Source organism: Scleropages formosus, chromosome 1 (assembly GCF_900964775.1).
Source record: "Scleropages formosus chromosome 1, fSclFor1.1, whole genome shotgun sequence".
NCBI classification, from domain to species: domain Eukaryota; kingdom Metazoa; phylum Chordata; class Actinopteri; order Osteoglossiformes; family Osteoglossidae; genus Scleropages; species Scleropages formosus.
Window position 1 is genome coordinate 36337098 of NC_041806.1, and position 23730 is coordinate 36360827.

At 39.8% G+C, this 23730-nt stretch overlaps 2 protein-coding genes across 6 annotated transcripts in view; one reads left to right on the plus strand and one right to left on the minus strand.

The window, feature by feature from the left end:
• The first annotated feature begins 410 nt into the window (after positions 1–410).
• Positions 411–5416, plus strand: LOC108929385 (toll-like receptor 5). The gene is made up of 3 exons (XM_018743877.2): positions 411–1278; positions 1529–1640; positions 2640–5416. Exons 1-3 carry the CDS (start codon positions 1230–1232, stop codon positions 5251–5253), a joined length of 2775 nt encoding a protein of 924 aa, XP_018599393.1. The 5' UTR covers positions 411–1229; the 3' UTR covers positions 5254–5416.
• A 5591-nt stretch (positions 5417–11007) lies between these two features.
• disp1 (dispatched homolog 1 (Drosophila)) overlaps positions 11008–23730 on the minus strand; it is a 52218-nt gene continuing 39495 nt past the window's right edge. For all 5 annotated transcript variants that reach the window (XM_018743807.1, XM_018743802.1, XM_018743804.1 and 2 more), the window contains 6 exons: positions 17429–17458; positions 16970–17093; positions 16271–16398; positions 15600–15697; positions 15418–15515; positions 11008–15121 (listed from right to left, as the gene is read on the minus strand). In XM_018743807.1, the coding sequence (XP_018599323.1) occupies positions 11567–15121; positions 15418–15515; positions 15600–15697; positions 16271–16398; positions 16970–17093; positions 17429–17458 (4033 nt within the window). In that variant the 3' untranslated portion in view covers positions 11008–11566. The remainder of the gene's footprint in view (positions 15122–15417; positions 15516–15599; positions 15698–16270; positions 16399–16969; positions 17094–17428; positions 17459–23730) is intronic.

Here is a 23730-nt window from a genome sequence, read left to right on the forward strand (position 1 = left end):
AAGAGTGCAGAAACACCTGGAGACCTCAGTGTGCATTGACATTAAATACTTTATCATATAAAACTTGATCATTATGCCAAGCTTCAACAATCCTAAAAAATGGAGCATTTTTAGCTCATTTCACGCGTTTACCGCTATCTTCAGGAAATGAACTGACCCTCTGCAAGAGATCTGTAAGACAGATACACTCTTACATGCTTTAAAAAAATCTATGAAGTTTGATAACTTTATCAGTTCCTAACATCTTACATGCCATGGTTGACAGATGTGTGTAGCAAGCTGCAAATGTCTGACTCGTGAAAATCTGCTATGACAAATAAAATGGATCAATTTACCACACCAGATAAGGCACTACATCATATAAGCACATAGTGATAGTGCATAAAAGATTGAAACATGGAAAACATCTTCCTCAACCATATGATGTACTTCCCTGTCATGACAAACATAAAAAAGATTACATATTCTTGACAGGTACAGCAAAAGTTTAGGCCCTATATCTGACATTGGACAGCACCCATATTCTCACTACACAAACTGTTAGAAATAGGAAAGCGGTACCGTAGCAACTCAAGTTACAATAGGTTGAGCTACAGACTTCGCAGTTTTTTTAAATTTATATTTCGGTTTAAATGGCATTTTCTTGACACCAGCACCAGTACCAATGAAAACGAGTGGAGATTAACAAGTTCAAAGTAGGGGGTCATACTTTTTTGTTATGTGCAATGATTGAATGAAATCACCAGTAATTGCGTTTAAACAGGTGTCTGAGGAGACATTTTTTTTTTACCTTAAGCAAAAGTTTTAACTTTAATATAACAACATGCACATATTAGTGCACGTAGATATATCCGAGATTTATACAGCACACTACCCGCAAATAAATCGTGTGACGTTTGCATCATTAAAGTTTTGCCGATTGTGATTCAGAAGGAAAACTCATTTTTGTCCCCCCACGCCCACCGTCTCAACTGTGTTCGCAACTTTAGGAGTCGATGACACTGTACTTCCGTCTGGAAGAGGCGCGCATCTTCGAAGCGGAGCGCACCGCCCCGCCCCGAAACGTGCACGGTCCTAACTTCTCCAGAGTCACATGCTCGTCAAACGCAACCCGTGCACTTGTAAACGAGAGAGAGTAGGCGTGTCAACGAGGGTAGGTCGCTGTCCGGGTTGAGAGGGGTGTGTGTCTTTCACGTATAAGTGTTAGACTGCAGCTGAACCGCCAGAAAATGCGACTGTGCACATCTGACCTGTACGTACAGCGGACGAAGGAGACAGGTGAGCGATCCCCACCTGCGCGCGCTAATTAAAATGTGACGTGTCCTTCCGGTGGCCTGAATTACAACGGATGCGGGGGCGGGAAGGGGGGAATGAGCGCAATACCTAGCCAAAACAGCCTTGTGCAGGTTTTCCATGTGGAAAACACGCGCTGTCTCTAGAAGACTGGTTTATGGATGTGTAATAAACGTTGGTTTGGGGATATTTACCGTCAACATAAGGAGGCTGGATGTCCTTTCGTTCTGACCAGGTAACAGCGCGAGGCGCGTCGCCCGCAGCTCAGCTCGAGTCGGCGGGGCGGGGTCTCCGCGAACTCTGGCACCGATTATGCGTGAGGTCCGCGTGGTCGAAGAGTCTCGAAGGTCTGTGTCCCGCTCGAGTCCCCACAGCTTCACCACACGAAGATGTTAAATATCGGCTGTTTTAGTTTAATAACTTAAGACAGTTTAAAATTTTTCAACTTATACACATTTAAAAAGGATAAAAAAAAAAATGTATTTGTGTACACATGATGAGAGATTCATATAAAAAAAATATAAATAACCAAATAACATGAAGCACCTGAGACTCAGGCAGTCCAGGTTACTAACTACAGCAGCTCACCTTCCACTGGCCGCTTCTTCAAGATCCCTGGGAGCTGTTTAACACCAGGGAGCCCAGTGTCACTCATTTCCTGTCTGGTTAAATGTCAGTTTATACTATTTCATAGAAGTAGCTCATGAGTTAACCTCACTGTACCACTTTCACCAGTTATTTCTCCTTCAGAAATACAGGAGCCCTTATGTTCAGTATGTGACTTGACTGACCCCCCCATGTAGAAATTGTTAATGAGAAAAGCAGCAAGAATGTTCAGACTTCACCACTTTTACAGTAGTCACTGGAAAGTAAAATGCCTGCAGCCTCCTGAACACTTCCTGATCAATTGGGGTCTAAAAATACGTGTATTTATATGGGGCTCTTTTCAGAAGAGGTATGAGGTATTGCTCCAAGAACAGTGTTTGGTACAGTTCTGTTTACAAGTGTGTACTTTGTGTACAAGTAGTTCTCAAATCTGCCTTTTTTTTTAAAAATTTTTTTTATTATTATTAAAGTAAACAAAACTGAACAATATCTTTTCTTAAGGGCTCCATAGCTGGCTGCCTGTTAGTCTGAGGAAAATTATCAAGATTTTCAAGAGTTTTTTATAAATCATTTACATTTTATTCGTCTTCATTTTGTAATTACATGGAAGTGATGTCTTTACGCTGTGGAACCAAGATCCACAGCACCAGAATAAAGAAGGCCTGCTTTATGCATATTGTCTAATATTCATGTCTGAATTGAATTTAGTATGACTTTTTTCTTTTTTTCTTTTTAAATAGAAACACAGTGAAGATTTATATTGTACTTTTTCTGGGAAGCTGTCTTCTGGGTGAAAAGGCGGCATTGGCTTGCAGAATTAATGAACGACGAGCCATGTGTACTTGGAATTCACTCAAGGAGGTTCCGGTGTTGCCCTCTGACATTATTCTATTGGATTTGAGCATTAACAATATAGGTGAAGTTAACGAAGCATCTTTCGTTGGACTTGAGCAACTTCAAATATTGGATCTTGGGTCCCAGCGTACAGAAAAGCTCACAATTAAGGAAGGTACCTTTAGAAGACTGTCAAATTTGACATATCTTCATTTGGGAGACAACCACTTGCTTATTCTTGAACAAGATGCTTTTGTAGGGTTGTCACGGCTGCAAAATCTTGTTTTACTAAACAATGGTCTGGACAGGTTGATTTTAGAAGAGGAATACCTTAAGCCTCTGGTGTCATTAGAAACACTGGACCTCTCCTTTAACAAAATAGAAACAATTAGACCTGGTCTGTTTTTTCAGAATATGACAAAGCTCAAAGTAGTACGTCTGAAACTTAACAAAGTTGGCAGCATGTGTGAGCAAGACTTGCTGGGTTTTCAAGGTAAAGATTTTAACTTTCTTGAATTTTCAAGCCTTCAGCTGAATGACATGGAAATGCATAACTTTAACTGGCAGAAATGTGGAAACCCATTCAGAAACATATCTGTCAGAGTGCTAGATTTGTCAGGGAATGGATTGTATGATGATAAAGCACGATTGTTTTTTAAAGCAATAGAGGGCACAAACATTAGTCATCTTATTCTTTCTTCAAATACGATGGGCAAAGGTTTTGGATTTTCAAATTTAAAAGACCCTACCAGAGAGATATTCAGTGGCCTGAAGAATAGCTCTGTCAAAACTCTAGATTTGTCGAGAAATTATATCTTTTCTCTAGAATTTTCAGTATTGAGTGCGTTGCAGGATGCTGAGGAGATTATATTGTCTGACAATAAAATTAACCAGATTCAAAGAAATGCATTTTTTGGACTTGTCAGTTTACAGAAGCTTAGTCTCTCATATAATCTTATTGGGGAAATCTATGAATATACATTTTACAATTTACCCAATCTTGTTGAACTGGATTTGTCATACAACCATATTGGTGTAGTTGCATATAAATCATTCAGCAAAATGTCTAAATTAAGGGTCTTAAATATTTTTGGGAACTCTCTAAAACAACTTCACACATTTGAAACAATACCCAATCTGGTACTCTTGAACATGAGTGACAATAAGCTGACATCAGTGTATGGTCTTTCTGTTTCTTCTCGTAATTCATCAATCATTGACTTGTCTCATAACAGGCTAAGTGACTTAAAATGTGTCTATGAAATTCTTAATAAAATGCCCTCTGTTCAGATACTTGCATTAAGTCACAACTTGCTAGTGCAGTGCATACCTGAATATTCTGTACCCCCCCAAAATAGTTTGATTTACCTTGACTTGGAACATAATGCATTACAGACAGTTTGGCAAAAAGGCATTTGCTTTGACATCTTTGACAATCTTAGTAAGCTTTTATATCTCTTTTTAAGCCATAACTTTCTTAGCTCTCTCCCAGATGGTATTTTTAAAGGTCTGACTTCTTTGCAAGTGCTAGATGTGTCTTACAACTCATTAACGTATCTCCCACGAAACATTTTCCCAGAAAGCCTGGAACAGCTCAATTTGTCTCATAACTTTCTAAGCTCTCCTGATCCCCACAATTTCCAATTCATTAGAGTTCTTGACCTTGGCATGAATCGCTTTCTCTGTAACTGTGCTTTAAAAGATTTCCTCCTGTGGATGAATCAAACAAATGTGATATTTTTCACTCCTATAGACAGTTTAACATGTGAATACCCCAAAAGTTTACGTGGAGTCCAAATCAAGTTCTATGCAGATTTGTGTGAGGAAGAGGACGAAAGGTTAATATCAAAACTAAGGCTCACATTATCCATAGGTTGCTCAATACTCGTCATGTGGTTCTTGATATGCACCATTACTTTCGCACATTTCCGGGGAGAGTGTTTCATTTTTTACAAGAGGACAATGAAAAAAGTTATTGAGGGTCATGAGAAGAAGCCTTCACTGGACACTGGATGCAAGTATGATGCTTTTTTGTGTTTTTGCAGCAGCGACTCCAAATGGGTGGAGATGGCTTTGCTTAAAAGACTTGATTCTCAGTTTTCAGATAAAAACCTGCTGCGCTGTTGTTTTGAGGCACGAGATTTTATTCCAGGGGTTGATTACATCTCAAGTATAAGCGATGCAATCTGGTCCAGCAGGAAAACTATTTGCATTGTGACTGAAGCGTTTCTGAAAGATGGCTGGTGCTTAGAGACCTTCAGATTGGCCCAAAGCAGGATGTTTGATGAGGTAAAGGATGTCCTCATTGCTGTGGTTGTTGGAAGCATCCCACACTTCAGATTAATGAAACATGAGGCAATTAGGGCATTTGTCAAAAAGAAAGAGTATTTACGATGGCCAGAAGATTTACAAGACCTGGAATGGTTTTATGCTAAGCTAACAGGAAAGATTTTAGAAAAAAAATTCAAAAACAAAAATGCTACTGAACTCCAGAATATCAGAACAGTTGTGACCAACTAAAATATTGTGCTTTGACTGTTGTATAACATTTAATATTTTGTTTCACCAGTCTGTGATTAATACTATTTGTGATTTGCTTCACACAGGAAGCAAATAAGAGGTATGCAGTGTCACTCATGTATACAGTATTGCGCTTTTATTTTCTCATGAATCTTTTTTCTGTTCAGGCATGAAGCAAATTACTTGCAGTTTGCAACTCTTCCTATACTTTTTTTTTTTTTTTTGCTGTTACATTGTACTATATCATTGTAAAATTGGTATTAAAGAATAAGGTAATGTATTTGTTAAAGTTCAAGTGATCCAGAAATTTATTTTCTATGATGCTGTAACTGAATTTTAATACAAAATTTGATTCTTGGATTGTGTTGGAATTACTGTTGGGTAATTTTTTTTTTAATAAAATTGACCCCAGAGCATGTTATTTTAATGTACTTTGTCAATACGGCAATTGAAAGATTTGAAAAAGGTCTTGTCATTACACATGCCAATCCTATTGTACAAATGGCACACAAAATCTAAGATGCCGTTTCACTGAACTGTTTTTGAGGAATGTGCCGTTATTTTGTAACCCTCCTGTTAGCCAGACAATACGATGCAGTAGGAGGCGCTCTCAGTATAGTTACTGTCAGGCGTCGGACACACTGCTCTCAGCACAGTACTGCGACTCCAAGCTGTGTGCAGCACGGGTGCCGTTCTTCTGTACTGCTGCTACAAAGACACATTTATAGTTGGACACTTATGCTGTTTTTTTTTTTTTTTCTCTCTCTCCCTATGTACATGAAATGACACTTTAGAATGAGACATAAATTCCACTCTTTTCATTCCATTTTCTCAGTAAAGACTCAGTGGCCAAACAGGATGTCAAGAGGCTGAGTCAGACTTCCTCTCAGCATCAAATGTCATTTGATATGGACTTTCTCCCGTCATTGTAATCTTTCAGTGAGAAACGGCACTGATTTTCATATAAAATACAAGACAATCAGGAGATGCTAAAGACAATAACAAAACTGACAGCCAAATTCAGAAATTGCTAATTGTATGAATTTCTGAGTGTGCTGAAAACTGCACCCTTCAAACTATTCATTATACCAGTGCACTTTACTCTACACACAAAATTGGCACAGTTGGGAACAGTTTCCTTTAGCTACCAGTAGATAAGATTCACCCTCTTATTGCACAGTTGTGCATGTGTGGGTTATTTTAATGATGGTTTGCATCTGGTAATTGTCCTTGGGTTTTGTCAATAGTGGCCATCAACCACAGCCTGATGTCACTGTCAGGTACATCACCTTTGACAAGTCTGTGAGAAACCTACTAGTTTCTCAACAATACCGTACTCAAAGTTCAACAGCTGCTTAGAAACGGGGCTCTCTCCTATTATTAGAAAGGATAAGATTAATAGTTCTGTTTACGAGAACTAACCTAGGGGAAATTTCTCATCACTTTGCCTAAAAATTATTCCAAGGTTAAAAATAAATTTTACTTTTTTGCACATTCATGACCTCCTTACTATTACATTTTCTATGATGCTCACATTAAAAAGGAAACCATATTAAGGTGAATCCAAGCATTGCTCTGAAACTTTATTTTGGAACATATGGGCTAATATTGAGAAAACAGTGATGTGACATATTAAAAAAAAAAGAAAACTCAGGATGTTGCCCTTCCAGCTTAGAGAAAGTGCCAGAAAGGGAAGTCCAACCTCTGCTATCCTTGGCAGGAAACTGAAGTAGCTGTGAAGGGAGCAGGAGTTTAAGCACCTCTAATGCATTTCCCATCAGCCCGCCTGCCTGTCCTGTGGAAGGGAGGTGAGTTGGTGCAGCTCCAGGCCTTCAGTGAGGAGATATTTTATGCAGTCCACAAAAATCAACTCTTTTGCCCCAAGCAGAAGTACAGGTAACAGAAGAAGACCAATCCCAGTGGGCTGTATTGAAACAAGCACTGTGTGGGCTTGGGCATTTCCCATGGCTTTGAATAGTGAATAGTGTCATTATAGATTTGCTTTATTAATATATCTATTTGGAAATGGTTTACCGTTCCCTTTCCTTCTCTCTGCGAATTCTTCGATTGGAACACTGGGACTATGCAGACTCTGCTCATCCTGAGCTAGATTCAAACCTTTGTCTGAACACACAGCTCAGGCAGTGTGATCCCCACTTTAATGCTAGCTGAGCTTGTTATTAAGTTCAAGTGCATATTTTCATAATTGCTGTAGTGTTCAGCTAGTTCTTTTCTCCAGAGCAACTTGGCTGGGACAAAGATTAAGATTTTTACTCATTTACAGATCTGGATATTTTGCTAATTGGAAAGGGTCCAATGTTCTTTAGGGATGCATAACATTACTAGCAAACATCTCCTGAAAGGACTATATATATAGAGATAAATTTTTGCATAATTTGCAGAATATGTAGTTCTCTGCATATAGTTGTAATTCACAGCAATGTATGAATAATGACCTTCCCAGTCAAAGAAACCCATTGTCACTTCATCAGTCTCCTCCACCGTACCATTGAAGCAAACAGGTGAGTTTACACAGGAGAGATTTCAGCGAGAGAAAGGTGAAGACTTCAGTACTGACTAACAAGACAGGAGAGAGGAAGAATATATATCAAATAACTGGAACTGGTAGTGATGAATCAGTTGTGGGGGATGCAGAGTTCCTGACATTGTGCCTTCAACGGTACAGAGAAACTTAGGTCAAATGCTGCATCTGGTCACATGGGTGATATCCAGGTAGTAGATTTCCAAAATGTATGGCCTGAAGCTCGTCACAGTTTTGATTAATAGAGCAGAACAATAAAAAAAAGGCAAACTGGTTTTCTACTTAAGTGCTCCAAACTTGATTTCATGTTTTTTTTTTTGGCCAATCTACACTAGACAAAAGTTATTTTGACCAATATTCATTTTGAAATTTTAAAATTTCTGGTATGTGCTTAGATTCATTTACATCTGTCTGTTTCTAGTGATAAATATTTAACGCTGTAGCATTAAATACAGAAATTTATAAAGTATGATATGAATAACATATAACAATGCAATAAGTTGCATGAAATGAACACAAAATGAAACATTAAGCTGGCAGTTTTCTCCAAAGCAACTTACACTCAAGATACAATTTTTTGTTTTATCAATTTATATAGTTGGGTAATATTATGGTAAGTACCCTTGCTCAAAGGTTCTATAACTGGGAACATGACTCAAACCTGCAACCTTTGGGTCTAAAGCTCTGCACTACCAGCTGTCCCCATCTTCAAATTACTAACAGTCATGTTGTGAATTTTCAGAGAGCTTTTTTCAGTTTTATACTGGAGCATGGTAAAGTAAGGGTTATCGACTAGAATTCGACTCAGTTTCTACCGGGGCGGTTTTTTTACGGCTACAGAAGTGGTTTATCATTGCCTCCTTCCACTCAACCCTTTGGATCGCGGACACAGTGACAGCATACAAACCCCAGACACCCCGCGTGGGATTCAAACCTATATGTGAATGCACAGCTCCGGTAGGGTAAGGCACCAGAGTTACATGCTGCTAGTGAAGCAAAAGCAGCAAAGGTGACCCACGTTTGCTGCCAAACCTACAGAGGGGAGTGAAACACATTGAAGTCGTATGGGACCCTCTTACATTAACTCACTTTCAGAGTATGTGTGGCTTGTATCTGCTGTTTGTATCAGCAATTCTAATAGCACCAGAAAGAAGAAGTGTACTGGTATCGTGGGGACCAAATCTCACATGTGGAAAGTGGTAATTTAAGTTGCACATGCTTAACCAAATGACAGTAATAAGAGCTTTTTGCATATATTTTCTGTAATTAAGTTAGTTTTAGTGCCTCTTGGTGTCAAAATATAAAGCCTTAGAGTACATATCTACATCCAAGGTTTTTACCAAATTTAATCAGTAAATAAACTAAGGGATGTTGGTACTAATATGCTTTTTTCCCTGTCTTAGGGTAGAAGTGAAATTGGAGGTAGAAATAAAAAGGAACAGACGTCCAATCCCGGCTGCGCACATAATTTGAGGAGCCAGTGTCTAATAAATATTAAGAGGTAGCAGACTAAAATGAAGTAATATAAAATAATTGTTGGCTGTGCATTTAAAAGTGCTGAAGGCATTCTGAAAAGATGATATAGGAAAAATAAAACATCAGAATAATTAATAACCATAAGGCTAAGTAAGAGTTGCTATCCAAGCCCCCTTGAGTTGACAGCAGCACAGAAAACAGTTTATGAAAAAACAGGTGGTGCAAGACAATATACTGTACTGCACCACCACCAATCCATTGTCTCAAAGGAAGGCAGGAGCTGCAAGAACCACTATCACGATGTCACAGACAACAAACATTACTATCTCCAAAAACACAAAGAGCTACTCTTCAGCTGTCATACCATGATGCTTTCTTTCCTGCAGAGCAAGACTATGTCAGGACCTGTCTTGTAATTACATCCTTCCATTATAATATAACAATCAGAAGGGAATTTCCAAAATATATTTAGAAACTAGATTCAATTGTAATTACTTGTATAAAGTCTGCCATGGTAGCGTGAAACATTTTGCTAGAATATTTGCGGACGAGAAAGGATTGGACTGCTGCTGGAAACCCTAATGTAAATAGTTTAATGTGGAATGGATAACTGAGCCAGTGTACACTTCAAACTCTCTAAGATTGGGCAGAACTGTTTTGGGAAAATACAACTCAAAACTAATACAATTAAAATGAAAAATGTAGTTCATTAAAATGAAAGCATATAAAGGGGAAGTATAAGAAACACTGTTACGTTGATGGGCTAACCTGCTTTGCACGCATGTGGTATGAAATTCCACTGTGCACCACACGCATCCCCGGGGACCTTAGACACAGGTACCATGTCCTTCTGAAGATCACCAGCTGGAAATGGGTAAAATACTGCAGTGATGAAAGCAGGCATTCAAGAGGCTGACAGATAAAGGGGAAAAGCTGTTTGCGAAGAGCACAATGAAAGATAACAGCTGAAACAGCATTAGCCTGCTCCATGGGGTCTGTATTGTTATACCTGGAAAACAGGCCCTGACAACTACTGCTGATCTAAGAACCCACCTGACTGTGTGGCTGAATGCCACACAAAGCTCCAATCAGACCAATACTGGGTGCTCCAGGATTATGTGGAAATGCACTTTACCTGCCTTTGCACCTGTTTCAGTTCTCATCTCAAACTAAGATGCATCAAAGGTGCCTCCTTCCATGCGGTGGGCCTCAAAACCAAGACTTAAGTTTTTCCATCAGTACCTAAACATTTGTTAGACAATTCATGTATATAAAAACAGTAGTTGAGGCAAGGCATCTGTAACCGAAATATTACAGGTTTAAGTGCAAAGAACTGTCATTTTACTGTAAAGTGCACAATTTCATTTGATTTGGTTCAAAATTATCACATTATACATAAGCAAATCACACTGTCAACAAGCCACAAGAATCTGTGGGGGGTCCAAGTAGAACATGGATTTGTAACCTATAAGTTACCAGTTCAAGCCTCAATCCCCACTGCTGCTATAACCCCATCATGTGAGATACGTAGCAAGTATCTTAGGTTAAATACACTCTGTAAATACCCTAGAGACTCAAAGTTACTTTGGTGAAGTGTCAGCTATGATGTATGATCATATTCCTGTAAAATAAAGTAAATAAAACACCACCACTTTAATCAACAAGGTAACATCAAAAAAATATATTTTCCTTTATTTTAAAAAAAAAAAAAAAAAAAAAAAAATAAAAAACCAGCAGGGAGACAGATTTTCATTCTGGAAATAAATCTTAGGGCCAAGGCTGTTTTGAACCAGTCTTCAATTAAACAAGGTATTATATAGAAATGTGAAAATCCATCTGTAGTACAAAAAGAGAAAAGAGCAATAATAAAGTGCTTAGTATGCCGATAATTAGTGTTAATAAATACACATACAATGTACTGAAACCTGTATAAATGCGCTTCAGAAATTGAGACATTTTCTTTGCTGTACATGAAAATGTGTTAAACCAGTCAAAAAAAATCACAATGGGCATAAAACAGTTTACTGTAAAAATATGGAGTATTCTATTAGTAAAACCAAGGAATTCCTGATAGGGATGAAAGCGTACACATCTTGCAGTTGCTTGAATCTAATCAGCTGGTTTTCGTTAACTGAAATCAGACCTCTGAAGGTCAGTTTTGTAAGAATGAAAAGACATTTGCAACATGAATGAGAGTACAGTTGGTCTACAAAATCTCAAGCATTTCACTGAAAATGGACATTGCACATGGTGACTTGAGATTTGCCTTTAAAGTGGGTATTTCTCTACTAACTATTAACATAAACTTTCACATGAGTGTTTTGAATCTATTGTATCAGGCACATTGGCTTCAGAGTTTGGTACTTGAGAATCGAGAGAATTGCACTTAACTTTTAAAGTTCTGTTGAAACAGAGCGTTTTGGGAGAGGTCAAGGTTGTCCTTTCCCTCCTGTCTTTCTGAGTTTGCTTAGAGTTTTTCATATCTTGCTCGTGTGGAATGGAGGCATGCTCTTCCCCACTAACTCGCGTCTCATAAAATGCATCCTTGCGTTCCGATGCGAGGTCCTCTGAGGTCCGAGTGTCCGCTTTAGCTCTGTCCGGTGCTCTGCAGCTGTCCGTAGAGGCCCCTTGATTGCGAGCTGAGCTTCCACTCAGAGTTCTGGAGGCAGGCTCTGCACCAGTGCCGACAGCTGGGCTGGACCCTATTTGCAGGGGCCCCTCGGCAGCACCTGTGCTCTCTGGGGACCCATGTCGATCGAGTGGCGGCTGCTGGAACTGCACTGGGTGCACGCAGTAGTTTCTGAGCTGGCAGCTGTGAGAACAATGACCCTTTGCTCGACTCTGAGAGCAATGAGGGTGATGTGCAGGGTTGTGGTTGGTATAGTGCATGCGACACTCTGCCTGCTGTTTGTACATGCTTTGACCTTTGGGGGCACTAACAGAGTTAGGGAAGCACTGGGCACAGGGAACATCTCCAACCTGGGAACAACAGTGTGGTGCCCACTGCAAGGTTACGGTCGGGTGAGCATCTTCACACGTGCAGGTCTTGCTGGGTTTGGCATAATGACAAACATGCCCTGGCTCTGGAGGTGTCCTGGATCTGTTTTCATGGCCCCTGGTGCTCCCGGATTCCTCTTTGCTTCTGAAGTGCACATGCACGCCAGTACTGCAGGGTGGCCCTCCGTTGTAAATCCGAGTACAGAGCTGCATGTCCTCGCTGGCTGTTTTCTCCATGCTCCCCGGATTTGAAGCCAAGGGCTCGAGTTCATAATGCTCATGCTCCACATCCCCTCCTCTGCTGTCCAACTGGTACTTACTTACATGGCAAAGCTTATTCTGACCCCGGGGTGCAGGAGCTGGTACGGACTGCTCAGAAAAGGCCTGACAATGGAGCTTCTTAGGCAACGGAATCTGGCCGCAGGAGCCCTGAGGACCCAGGCATCGACACAAGCACTGAAAGAAGAAGGTGGCAAAGGCCCAGCTGATGCACATAATAAGCATCATAAATGTTCCCAGCTGTGTGTAAGCAAGGACAGTGGATGGCATCATCATGGCGCCGGCTACAAACGTGGTGAGAGCTGCCATGGCAATGGCGGAGCCCATTCTGCTCAAAGAGAAGACAACCTTTCCCTCTCTGTCTGGCTCAGGGGAAAGGCGATAAGCCACTCCGTAATGGACAGCAAAATCTACCGAGAGCCCAACAGCCACGGATATGGTGACTGACTCCAATACATTCAGCTCCCACCCAAGGAGAACAAGTGATCCCACTGTGACAAAAATGGTTCCAGCAATAGATATAATAGCATAAAGGCTTATAACAATGTTCCAGGTAGTAAGGAGCATTACACTGAAAGCAACAACCACAGAAAGAGCCATGGCAATTAAAGTACCATCTGACAAACTGTCTTGCAAGTCGTAGAACTCCAGATTGCTCACAAACCACCCATAGCTCAATCCAGCTGGGGCGCTCTTCAGCTCCTCTGTTATCCATGCATCTACCTCACGGTAAAACTGATGCATCTTTTCATAAGCCAGTGTAAACAGGTAAGTGCTCTGGAACTCCAGCACAACAGCCCTGATAGTGTCATTGATATCAAACCTTGGGCCCGGAGTCTTACTGTCTAGGTGGTATATTGTACTTCGATCCAGCTCCATAATGGCTCTTTTGATGCACAGCTCAAACACATCCTGTTTGTAGGGAAAGGCAGACTGGCTACAGCAGGGATACACTGAAGCTTCGTCACAGTCTTGGTTCTCCATCCACTGCTTAAAGGTTTCCATGAAGCAGCTGGTGAAGTCCTGTTTGTCTGACTGCTGGATAAAACTCTGGTTCCGCAGCTTCTGGCAGAAATTTAAAATCCACATTTGAGAGGTTGGACTGGCTACATTGAAGGTGCTGTCCAGTGTTAGTTTGCCTTTGTTTTTGGGGTTGAGGGGATCTCCATTGTCAACAGGAATGACACCCCATATGATTGTTATGGGCATGTGAAGCTCTTCTCCATGGTGGACCCGTTCAAACATGAAAAGTTTTTTGTATTCGGCATCATAGCGCTCAAAGGGGTGCGAAGACCTGAAGACTTGGAACTCGGAGAGCTCCAGTGACGGGAGCTTCATTTTAGGGTGTACACATACAACGTAAGCTCCTCCAACAGTGAGGGCAAGGAATAAAATCAACCAAACATAACGAAATTTAATCACAATGCAAGGCAAGATTTTCTCAAAAAAAATTCTTGAAACTTTATAAATGTTAAACAAACACTTGTCCATCTTTTGGCACACTAATGTCCAGAAGGTTTTGGTATTGTAGCCTCGGTGCTGTGGGGTTCTGAAGCAGGTAAAAATGTTGAGCAGGTAACGTTCATGCAACACAACCACTGCTGGCAGCCACGTCACCATTAGTATATAGTTCACCAAGATCGCTGTGCCGGCATATACACCAAAGCACCGGATGGCTGTGATGTTACTAACATAGTTGGCATAGAAAGCAGCAGCAGTTGTGAAGCTCGTCACAAACATAGAGAGGGCCGCATGCTGAAGAGTGATGGCCACTGTCTGTGACAGCTCAGAGTTGGGCTTGTCAAACTTGGTGTAGTTCCACACATCACAAAGTACAAATGCATCATCTGCTCCAATCCCCACCAGGATGATGAGTGCGGTCAGATTCATGAAGGGGAAGAACTCAAAGTCAAAAACAACACGATAAAGAAAGTAGGACACAATCAAGGAGCTGATGATGGCAAACATTGTCATCAAGGTAATGAATATCGATTTGGTGTACACGCACATTACCACTAGCACGATCACAATCGCAATGGCAGGATACACAGTATCCGTTAACAGGTAGTCCTGGAATAAGTTATGTTTGATTCCGAACTCAATGCCCGTGACAGCGGTGATGCCATCAGATGAGTTCCAGTTCTCAAAGTTGTCCCGGTAAATATTCATCATTGTCTCACCTTTTTCAGTTGGAGAGAAGAGCATGCTGTATTTTAAAGCCGGGACTTGGTGATCTGTGCTCTTAAAACTCAAGAAGTCTTTATCCACAAGGAAATGAAGAATCTGATAGACAGCATTGTACTTTGTGCATTTGCGAGGCACATTTGCACACTTGAGTTGATCCTTCCTGCGAGTGGTCATATCCCAACAGTCTGGTCCTAGAGTTCCATTGTGGTAATACTTGGCACAAGAGCGCAAGATTTTAAGCGTGTGAGAAACATCCCTCTCTGTGATCTTCTGACAGGAGGACTTGTTGTTCAGAACTGCAATATAGTTCCCCAAAGTCCAGCTGGGGCAACAGGATGCATCAGAAGTGCGCTGACAGAGATTCCAGTACTGGGGGTGGGAGCGTACCTGCACACAACATGGTTATGTTCATATGGACACCTATATAAGTATGGAAGTTACATTCATATTAATATTGTTGGGTCAGTTTGTACTTCTGGGCTATAATGGTTTGATAAGGGGGGGAAAACTTAATTCAGGCAAAAACATAAAACCTAACTTCACACAGCATGAAATATCTTCAATAGCATAAACCATAAAGCAGTTACACTATAGGAAAGAATCAGAAGAGTAATAATGAAACATGGTTATGTTTAACTTGAACAAAGGGTTTTATACAAAAAAGTTAACATGTCTGAACATACCCTTGTGTTATCCAAACTACACATGGATTTAATTGCCTGTATGCTCCATAAATTCTTGCCCTCTGCAGATGTGAAAACCAACCTAGAATAGCGGTCACCTGTTGGTACAAAATACATAAAATTCAAGTTAAACATTTGGCTTTTCAGTAAAATTTTAAAATATTTGGTATTATAAATCCCACCTGGTACATCACAGAAGAAACTGTCTTTACTGAAATCCCATTCTGCTTGCCTTTTATCCCTCTCAAAGTGGTCCTCAGCCCACCTATCCTCTTGGTGACTGTCAGCAAAATAAAAATATGTTCAAAAGATTAAAGAAACATGAACTCATGGAAATACTACTGGACTGCATTATTCACAAAGCAACAGATATCAAGATCCAGAATAGCAATGAGGTAAATTAAGAGGGGGGAAAAAACACTATTCTAAAAATGTCTAAGGAGCAAGATTTTGGCTGACAGGCCACAGGGTCAACAGACATTTGTCTGTTTTTCAGAACTGGACTTCCTCTTTAATAAAAGACTTGACAGAAGAGCTGGAATGGTAGAACCCAGACAGAGAGACAAGAGGCTGATGAAAGGCTTGCCTATAAGCAGGTTTTCATGGCCTTAATTACCAAGATCTCCCTTGGAAATGACCAGGGGTATGAAATGCAGATAAACAACAAGGAACGTAACAGCAAGGCAACTGTGGCTATGGTGAAAAGTAATTTAAAATTTTTAATATCATATTTGAGAAACAACCATTGGTAGACCTACCTTTCTAAACTAAAACTGTCAGTGTTTGTTACCGAAATCACAATATTCCACAGCAAACTCAAAACAAAAGATTTCTGAAATTATGGCACAGATACCTTTTCGCCTGCTCGTCTGCGTATTTGAAGGGATAGTTGGCTAACGTTGCTTTATAGCCCGTATTTTTTACCATGTTGTTCCATGTAACTAGCCGTTGTCCAATGGCAGTACCCCGTGGTTCAAACCCCTGAATGACAAAAGGTATGTGTAAGGCAAAATTAAAACTATATCCTGAAACAACTTAACTTGATAAGACTTCCCAAAAAGTCATGAAACTGAGCATACGTGAACAGATGCATCAAATAAATGAGTAGTGAGCGATATCCTTACAAAAACCAGGAAAACCTATCAATCAAAAGCTGTTGCATCTGCAAGTAATTTTAGATAGACCTCTCATGGTCTTCCCCCCTTTAACCATATTCACTTCGAAGCTTGACATTTTCCGTCCCGACTCAGGCCTTGTTCCCTAATAGGTCAGATACTGAAGTGCACAGAGGGAGTTCCCAAAGACCCCTTCCTGTTTTCCAATTGTAAACAGCTGTGACACCAACTTTTTTTGCATAATTTTCTCAGCAGGGCAAAGGTACACACAAAGAAGTATTTTACACTTTTAGCTTTTCACAGTTATTATGTCCAAGTCCAAGAACTATTTCACATTATGAGAAGCGTTAACCCTAACCAGGCACAAACTGAGAATTTCCATCCCCCAGGTAACAGGGTGTTTGTTCAGTACCCCCACCTAGGCGTGCAACACTCACCAGCAAAGGGTCTGAGAAGTCCGGTAGGTCTGGCACCAAAATTCCTACCAGGGCACACACTACAATGAGGACTGTACATACTCCCAGCACGACAACTGGCCAGTCAGCAATGAGCTCTGCATAGCTGTGGAACAAATCCAGGTACAGTTAAGACTAGAAAGCCTGAAAGACACTGGACATTTTAAATTTAATTTCAATTTAATACATATACACAGTATTAAAAGATTTACAGCGTGTTTTAATAATCTAATGTGTGTAATCAAAGCTGCATCATTGTAGAATCATCAGAAGATTGGAAAAATTTTAATCTCAAAAAAAGAGGTTGGTACATAGAAAAAGATGCAAAATATATCTCGGGTCAATATTTCAAATTACTCACTGCCTAGGAATGATACTTCGGCAAGGTCTGAATAAAATAGAATTCAAAACATTAGAAACAGACATGTTGGCAGGCTTTACCTTTTGGGGAATCGGAAAGGTCTTGCAGGGCTGAAAGACAAAGGCAGAAAACAGATACACATTTAAGTGCTAAGTACACCAGAATGAAAAACAGATTATCTTCCACTTTTGAAGACGACCACAGCCGTTATCACTGTTAAGATACTGTTTTCCCCCCATATTCAACACTCAATACTACTACTGTACAAAGGCTTGTATTTTGCAAATTTATAAGATACCAACATAGCCCAGTTCTCCGCTTGTGTAATGTCAACAGATGGTTTTTTTTTTTTTTTTTTTTTAAAAACGGACTGCTAATCTACCTAGACTGTGCACCTAAGACCAAAAAGCCATTCCTAGAGAAATACTCACGTTTACTTTGCTGAATCCCACAATTGTCATCACTAGATACAAGCATACACTCTTAATTTTGTCAAATACTGGTGTGTTAATACACTGGTGTGCTAACAGATTATCCCCCAAGTGACACCTACAACCTAGAAAGGTCCAGCAAAAAATGGAAACAAACTCGAGCAGAGGATAAGAGCACCGAGGCCATCTGTCACTATCCGTAAGCACATGTGCACGAAGGGCATTTCAACATTAAAATGATTTGAAGTAATATGGCCAAGAGGCCAAAAGGTGGCTGTATTTTTCCTTCTTCTCCTCTTTAAAGAGAATCCATGGAATGCTATAATTAGAGGTTGCTATGGCACTGTGAGGCACAGATGAACAAAAGCTATTGGCAGGAATTTTTCACCACAGGGTAACTTCTGGGAAGGCTGTAAATCCCTTTAAAGTAGTTGGACATGTTAATACGACAACCAGATGTCATAGGTGGGACCTTTAAAGATCTGCATCATCTATACAAGGTAAGTTCCGTTAAGGCTTATGAATGGAAAATAAGAACATCTGCATACAGCAGAGACATTTTCATCGGTGATTTTTGCAAAATTTTTGCAGAATAACTGGGGTCATGAATTTGTTGTAGTATGACCATGACTTATTTGTGGAACTTGAGACAAACTGACAAATATGAAATTTAATGGAAGCACTATAATCTTGACAACAATCTAAATGCAGTTCTTCTAATTCTCCTTCAAAAAAATTACGTTTAACAGAACTTAATTTTCAAATGTTCTATGAAAAAAGCAAACACAAATTAAAGTGCAAAAACAAGCACTGCAAATATGTTCCTAAATACTTATGTTCTTGAAGTCACCAACAGTGTGTCAAACACCATGAACATATTAATGTATTTAAAAACAAAATACATGGTAGCTGAGATGTAGAAGAAACTACAGATCTGGTGACAAAGAAAGTGAGCATTACTAATTAACAAATGATGCGTCAGTGTCCAGTACATCCACTAATTTACTACAAAGTTGTTCATTAACTTATGAAAACATGACTCCAACATTAAGTATCACAATGTTATTCTATTTACATACATGTAATGTTTATAGATCACTAGGTTAATCAAGAAGACAAATATTAGGTATCAAGGGCATTCTGGACACTTGTTGTGGAAAGCCAGGGGTTTCTAAGGTCAAAGGTCACAGAAGGAGAAAACTACTCACAGGCAGGCAGTTACTTGTGGAATAGGCTTTCAAGACAAACCCAATAAACTAATTTCGCATGATAAGAGTGAAAAAAAGAACATGGTCGACATAGGATTATTTTTTAAAAAAATCAAACCGTGCCTTAGAATCTTTAACAAGATTTCCAAATTGTTTCTGAAAACAATGATTAAAAGATTTTTTTTCCCCCCTAATAGTAAAAATAAGGTTTCATACAGTTCGTAAGTTTTAGTACTGCAATCAAATATATTTGTTTGGTCATGACTTTAATCAGTGTCTGTACAGATTTTTGATGCCCTTGTGCATAGAGAGAAAATTAAAATTTTGCATCGTTACAAATCACACACCTGACTAAGAGAGAAGAATGTATTAGAAATTTGTTATTTTCATAACCCAAAATTATGAAGCAGGCGGTACTCTGATATTAATATAGGAAACTACTGGGGACTAAATGGAAGTACACTTGCAGGGCTGAAAGATACCATTTGTCAGTACCTTATTCAGTAAAATAATTTTGTTACTTTATGTGATCTGTTCATAGGTTTTATGAGCACCTTTATGGAAACAGTAAAGACTAAAAAATAAATTAATGGAATAAGAAATCTCATACCATGCTCATAACAATCATATTTTCCTTTTTTGTTACACTTTACAAAAGTCAAGAATCATGACTAAACATTTTCCATCTTGACACAGGACTAGACTTGAAGGGCCAGTAGCCTTGTGAGCAAAGCCATGACATTTTCTAGGGCCCAGGGAAAAGTGGAGGTTCGTGGAGGTGAAAACAGCTCCTGCTGGTGTGCACACGAGGGGATGCAGACAGCTATATCCGCAGACGCACTGGGTCTCGAGGTCACAGCTGCCATCTCCACATTCCTCGGCTTGAAATAGAGCTTCTCAGATCTCTGGCACGCAGGCAGAATTCAAACACTATAACCTGTGGCTAGGAATTGTCCAGAAAGTAACTTAATTTTCTTGTAGCCCCTGACATATACGGCAGCCATACATAAGGTGGCGTGAACTTTAAATTTAATTGACCTTTATTCAAATCAAATACTGAATATTCTTTTGCGAAAAACTAATACGAACCACAACTTTCAACACTACTATTGTATGTATGCTATGGTATGTCAATTTTAATGAGTTTGTACAACAAAAAAGTGAATCCAAGTCAACGCAGATGGCAAACTTTCAAGTAGCATATTTGATGTTTATGCAGATTATTTAAAATCATTAAATCCTCTTTAAACAAGAGGCTAAGTAGAAGAAATTAAGTTGGCTCTGTTTAGCAATTGCACCTTACTTACAATTATGGCAACTTCAAATAATTTGATGCAATACAGTATTACTGAACCTGAACACACACACACACACACACACACACACACACTTTCTGAACCGCTTCTCCCATTCAGGGTTGCGGGGAGCTGGAGCCTAACCCAGCAACACAGGGTGTAAGGCCGGAGGGGGAGGGGACACACCCAGGACGGGACGCCAGTCCGTCGCAAGGCACCCCAAGCGGGACTCGAACCCCAGACCCACCAGAGAGCAGGACCTGGTCCAACCCACTGCGCCACCGCGCCCCCCTTAACCTGAATACAGGTTTGCCTTTATAGGATACAGCAGAGCACACACTCCAGTATGTGTTTTTTCTTTTAAAAAAAAAAAAAAAAAAAGGGAAGAAAAAAAAAACACAATGAGTCACATATACAAGTCAGGACTTGCTCAGGTACACTGGAAGCAGGCATGCTAGGTGTAGGCAAAGCAATACTGCTATAGCTTGAAGACAACCATGGCCTAGATGAATATATGCAAGTTAAAGTTTTATAAATCAGTACTTTTAATCATATAAATTTTTAAATGAAAAAATTTGTGTTACTGCTTATGTCAAAGTATTAATTTCTTGTAAATGTAACATCTTTCCAAATTATCAAAATGCCATTTCTAACACAACATGGCAGTAAATGGTAAAAACTGATCATAAACTGTAAGGCCCAACTGTGTTAAAGAACGCTGCATTATAAAATTAGCAAATTTCTTAAGAACAAAATAATTCACTTCGTAAAGACTGCACTCCTATAAAACAGGGATGGAAGCGGAGGGAATAGATTGCTTTTCCAGAACGTCTACGTGTCCTCCAGTGCGGCGTCACTGCAACAGCTCAGTAACCTATAGTCAAATCCACCCCTCAGGGTCAGCTCCATCAGGTGGAAAGGAGCTTAAATTCATGAGCTGAAGACCTTTCACCATGAGAGAACCCTTGGCACAGAGGACGTCTGCTCTAGTAGTTGGACCAACTTCCAGCTGCCACTTCTGGACAGTCATGAACATCTGGCCTGTACTACTGACAGATTCTACCCTGCTGAGCCTGTGCTTCCATTCTTCATCTGTACACATGCTGGGAGCCCAACCAGTTGTGAGCAGCTGCATGGCCATAATGACTCCTTTGTGCCCAGCCGTTAAAGTTTCTCATCTAATCATTTTCAGAGGAAAAACATTACAGCATAACTTTAGTGATAAATACCACCTCATTGCTTGCCAACATTATTCTTTCATTATGGTTTAAACAGAAGATCCTAAACAATACTGCAGTGCTTTCAATATGCTTGCCAGCAGTACACTGTACACATCAAGGAGCAGACTCAATGCTGCACACGTGTCAAATGGACTGGACTCATAGTTCATTACAGTGTGACAAGTCTTGCCATTTACTAAACACCACCTTAAGACAGCATTAGTAAATTAACTCCATCACGAGATGTTTGACGATGACACATTTTCTCTATTACCCTTATATAGGTATTTTTTCCCTTACGCACAACATGGGTCCGGCAGTATATGGACGTGTTTTGTTCTGTTATTTGCAGTTCAGAATAGTTCCGCTGTTCATTTGCTCTGACTAAACATTTTTTTTTTCCCCACGCCAGACCATGTCCACATATAGAAAAGGAACATTTTCTTCATATTTTTACTGGCCTTATTGACATTCAACAGATAATAAAATTCAGAAATTTATAACTCTGAAATATTTGGCTAAAGTTAGGTAGTATAAAACCCATGAAATGGCTTCAGTTTTATTTATTAGCTGTAAAATGTCTGCATGCCGAACTACAAGCATTGCAACGTTGAGCCCAGGAAACAAAGATTTTGCCTGCTTCCATGCAGAATGGCATGTACTATTAAAGAATCTTTAAAAAAAAAAAAAAAAAAAAAGTAAAAATCACACCCAAAATCATTACCCTACCCACCCATTCCACCACTGCATGAGGATAATGCCTACAAACAACAATTTCAGAAACCTGAAATTTCAAGCAGACAAAGTCCACTGTATTCTAGTACAAGGAAGGGCAGTGTCAGGACTGGAGAGATATTACACCCTGAAAGCGTAGAGAGACATTATAAACCTCTTCTGGGCCTCCGTCTTTCTTGTTATTGCCTGGGGCTGTCATGAAATTTTTTTTTTTAATTCAAGGTACACCCCCAAAAAAAAGTAAGTAAGTAAATTAAATAAAGGACTGAAAACACTGATCATAACACATGCCTTGTGGAATTGCTGAGACCAAACTATTGAACGCATCAGCAATTACAGACTCGTAAAAATTAACTTTAAAACATCCACACACTCTGAGGTAAGAATGAGGTCAACATTAATCACTTGATCCTTCGGTATTTATTTTCTCGAATCATTTACTGTACAGTCTTAGTTAGATTCCTTAACATATTTCCTTTTATAGGGCAGTTAAGGCTTCCACTATGAATCACAACCTATAGAGGATAGCTGACGCTCTTGGACATCAACATAATACGAACCAGAAACTTATTCCTCCCAAAAACACAGACTAACCAATACTAATTTGAGGCTATGACACTTCCCTAAGTACAGCTTTTGTTTTTATGGGAAAATATTTCCTTTCATCTTCTGTGTCTGACTTCCATCTACAGAGGCTCTACTGTACGACAAGAATCAAGATCTTTGCTACAAACGATCTCACACGTTATAATCCTTCTGCTTTTCCAGTCTATGAAACCAAGAACACTGTCATTTAAGAAAACAGAAAACATTCAGCAAGGCTGAATTAATGAAAATCTAGCAACACGGTGCACACGTATGCACACAATCTGTAGCCACAACATACATGTGATTGATGTGCGAATTTCCTAGTCTGTAATCAGAAATTCTCTTGATGTGTGGTACATAAGACGACTGCGCATTAACTCCAGCGTCACGGCTGCCAGACAGAGGAGATGCTGCTGATGTTTAAAAGGGATCTGTGTCAGGGGTTCTACAGCAGTTGCGGGAAAAAATAAGATGTCAAAGACAAGCTATGGACAAGAGTGCACTGAAAACAATCTGCAGGTGTTGAAGTGATCTTGAGGAGAGACAACAATATAAAAGTGGTTTTAGAGCTTAGTGTGGGTCATGAGCATCCAGAACAATAATGTGACTTTATAGAGGCAAACAGCACAGGCAGCTGCCTATGACTTCACCACTTATAAAAAAACTGGCAATACCCTTTTGGAGTCCAAGGGGGCAATAAGCTTGGCTAAATGAAGGACAACTTAGGCACATAGCCCAGAACTATATACCTCAGAGTCTGGCATCCAGAGCAGAAGGTTACGAGACCATTCCAGAATGGTGTGTCGAACATTTCCCCGCTCGGCGTCAAACCACCTCAATGTACGTGAAGCACAGTTACAATATGATCTAGATTCCTTGATGTTTTCCAGGAAAACAATGTCCCA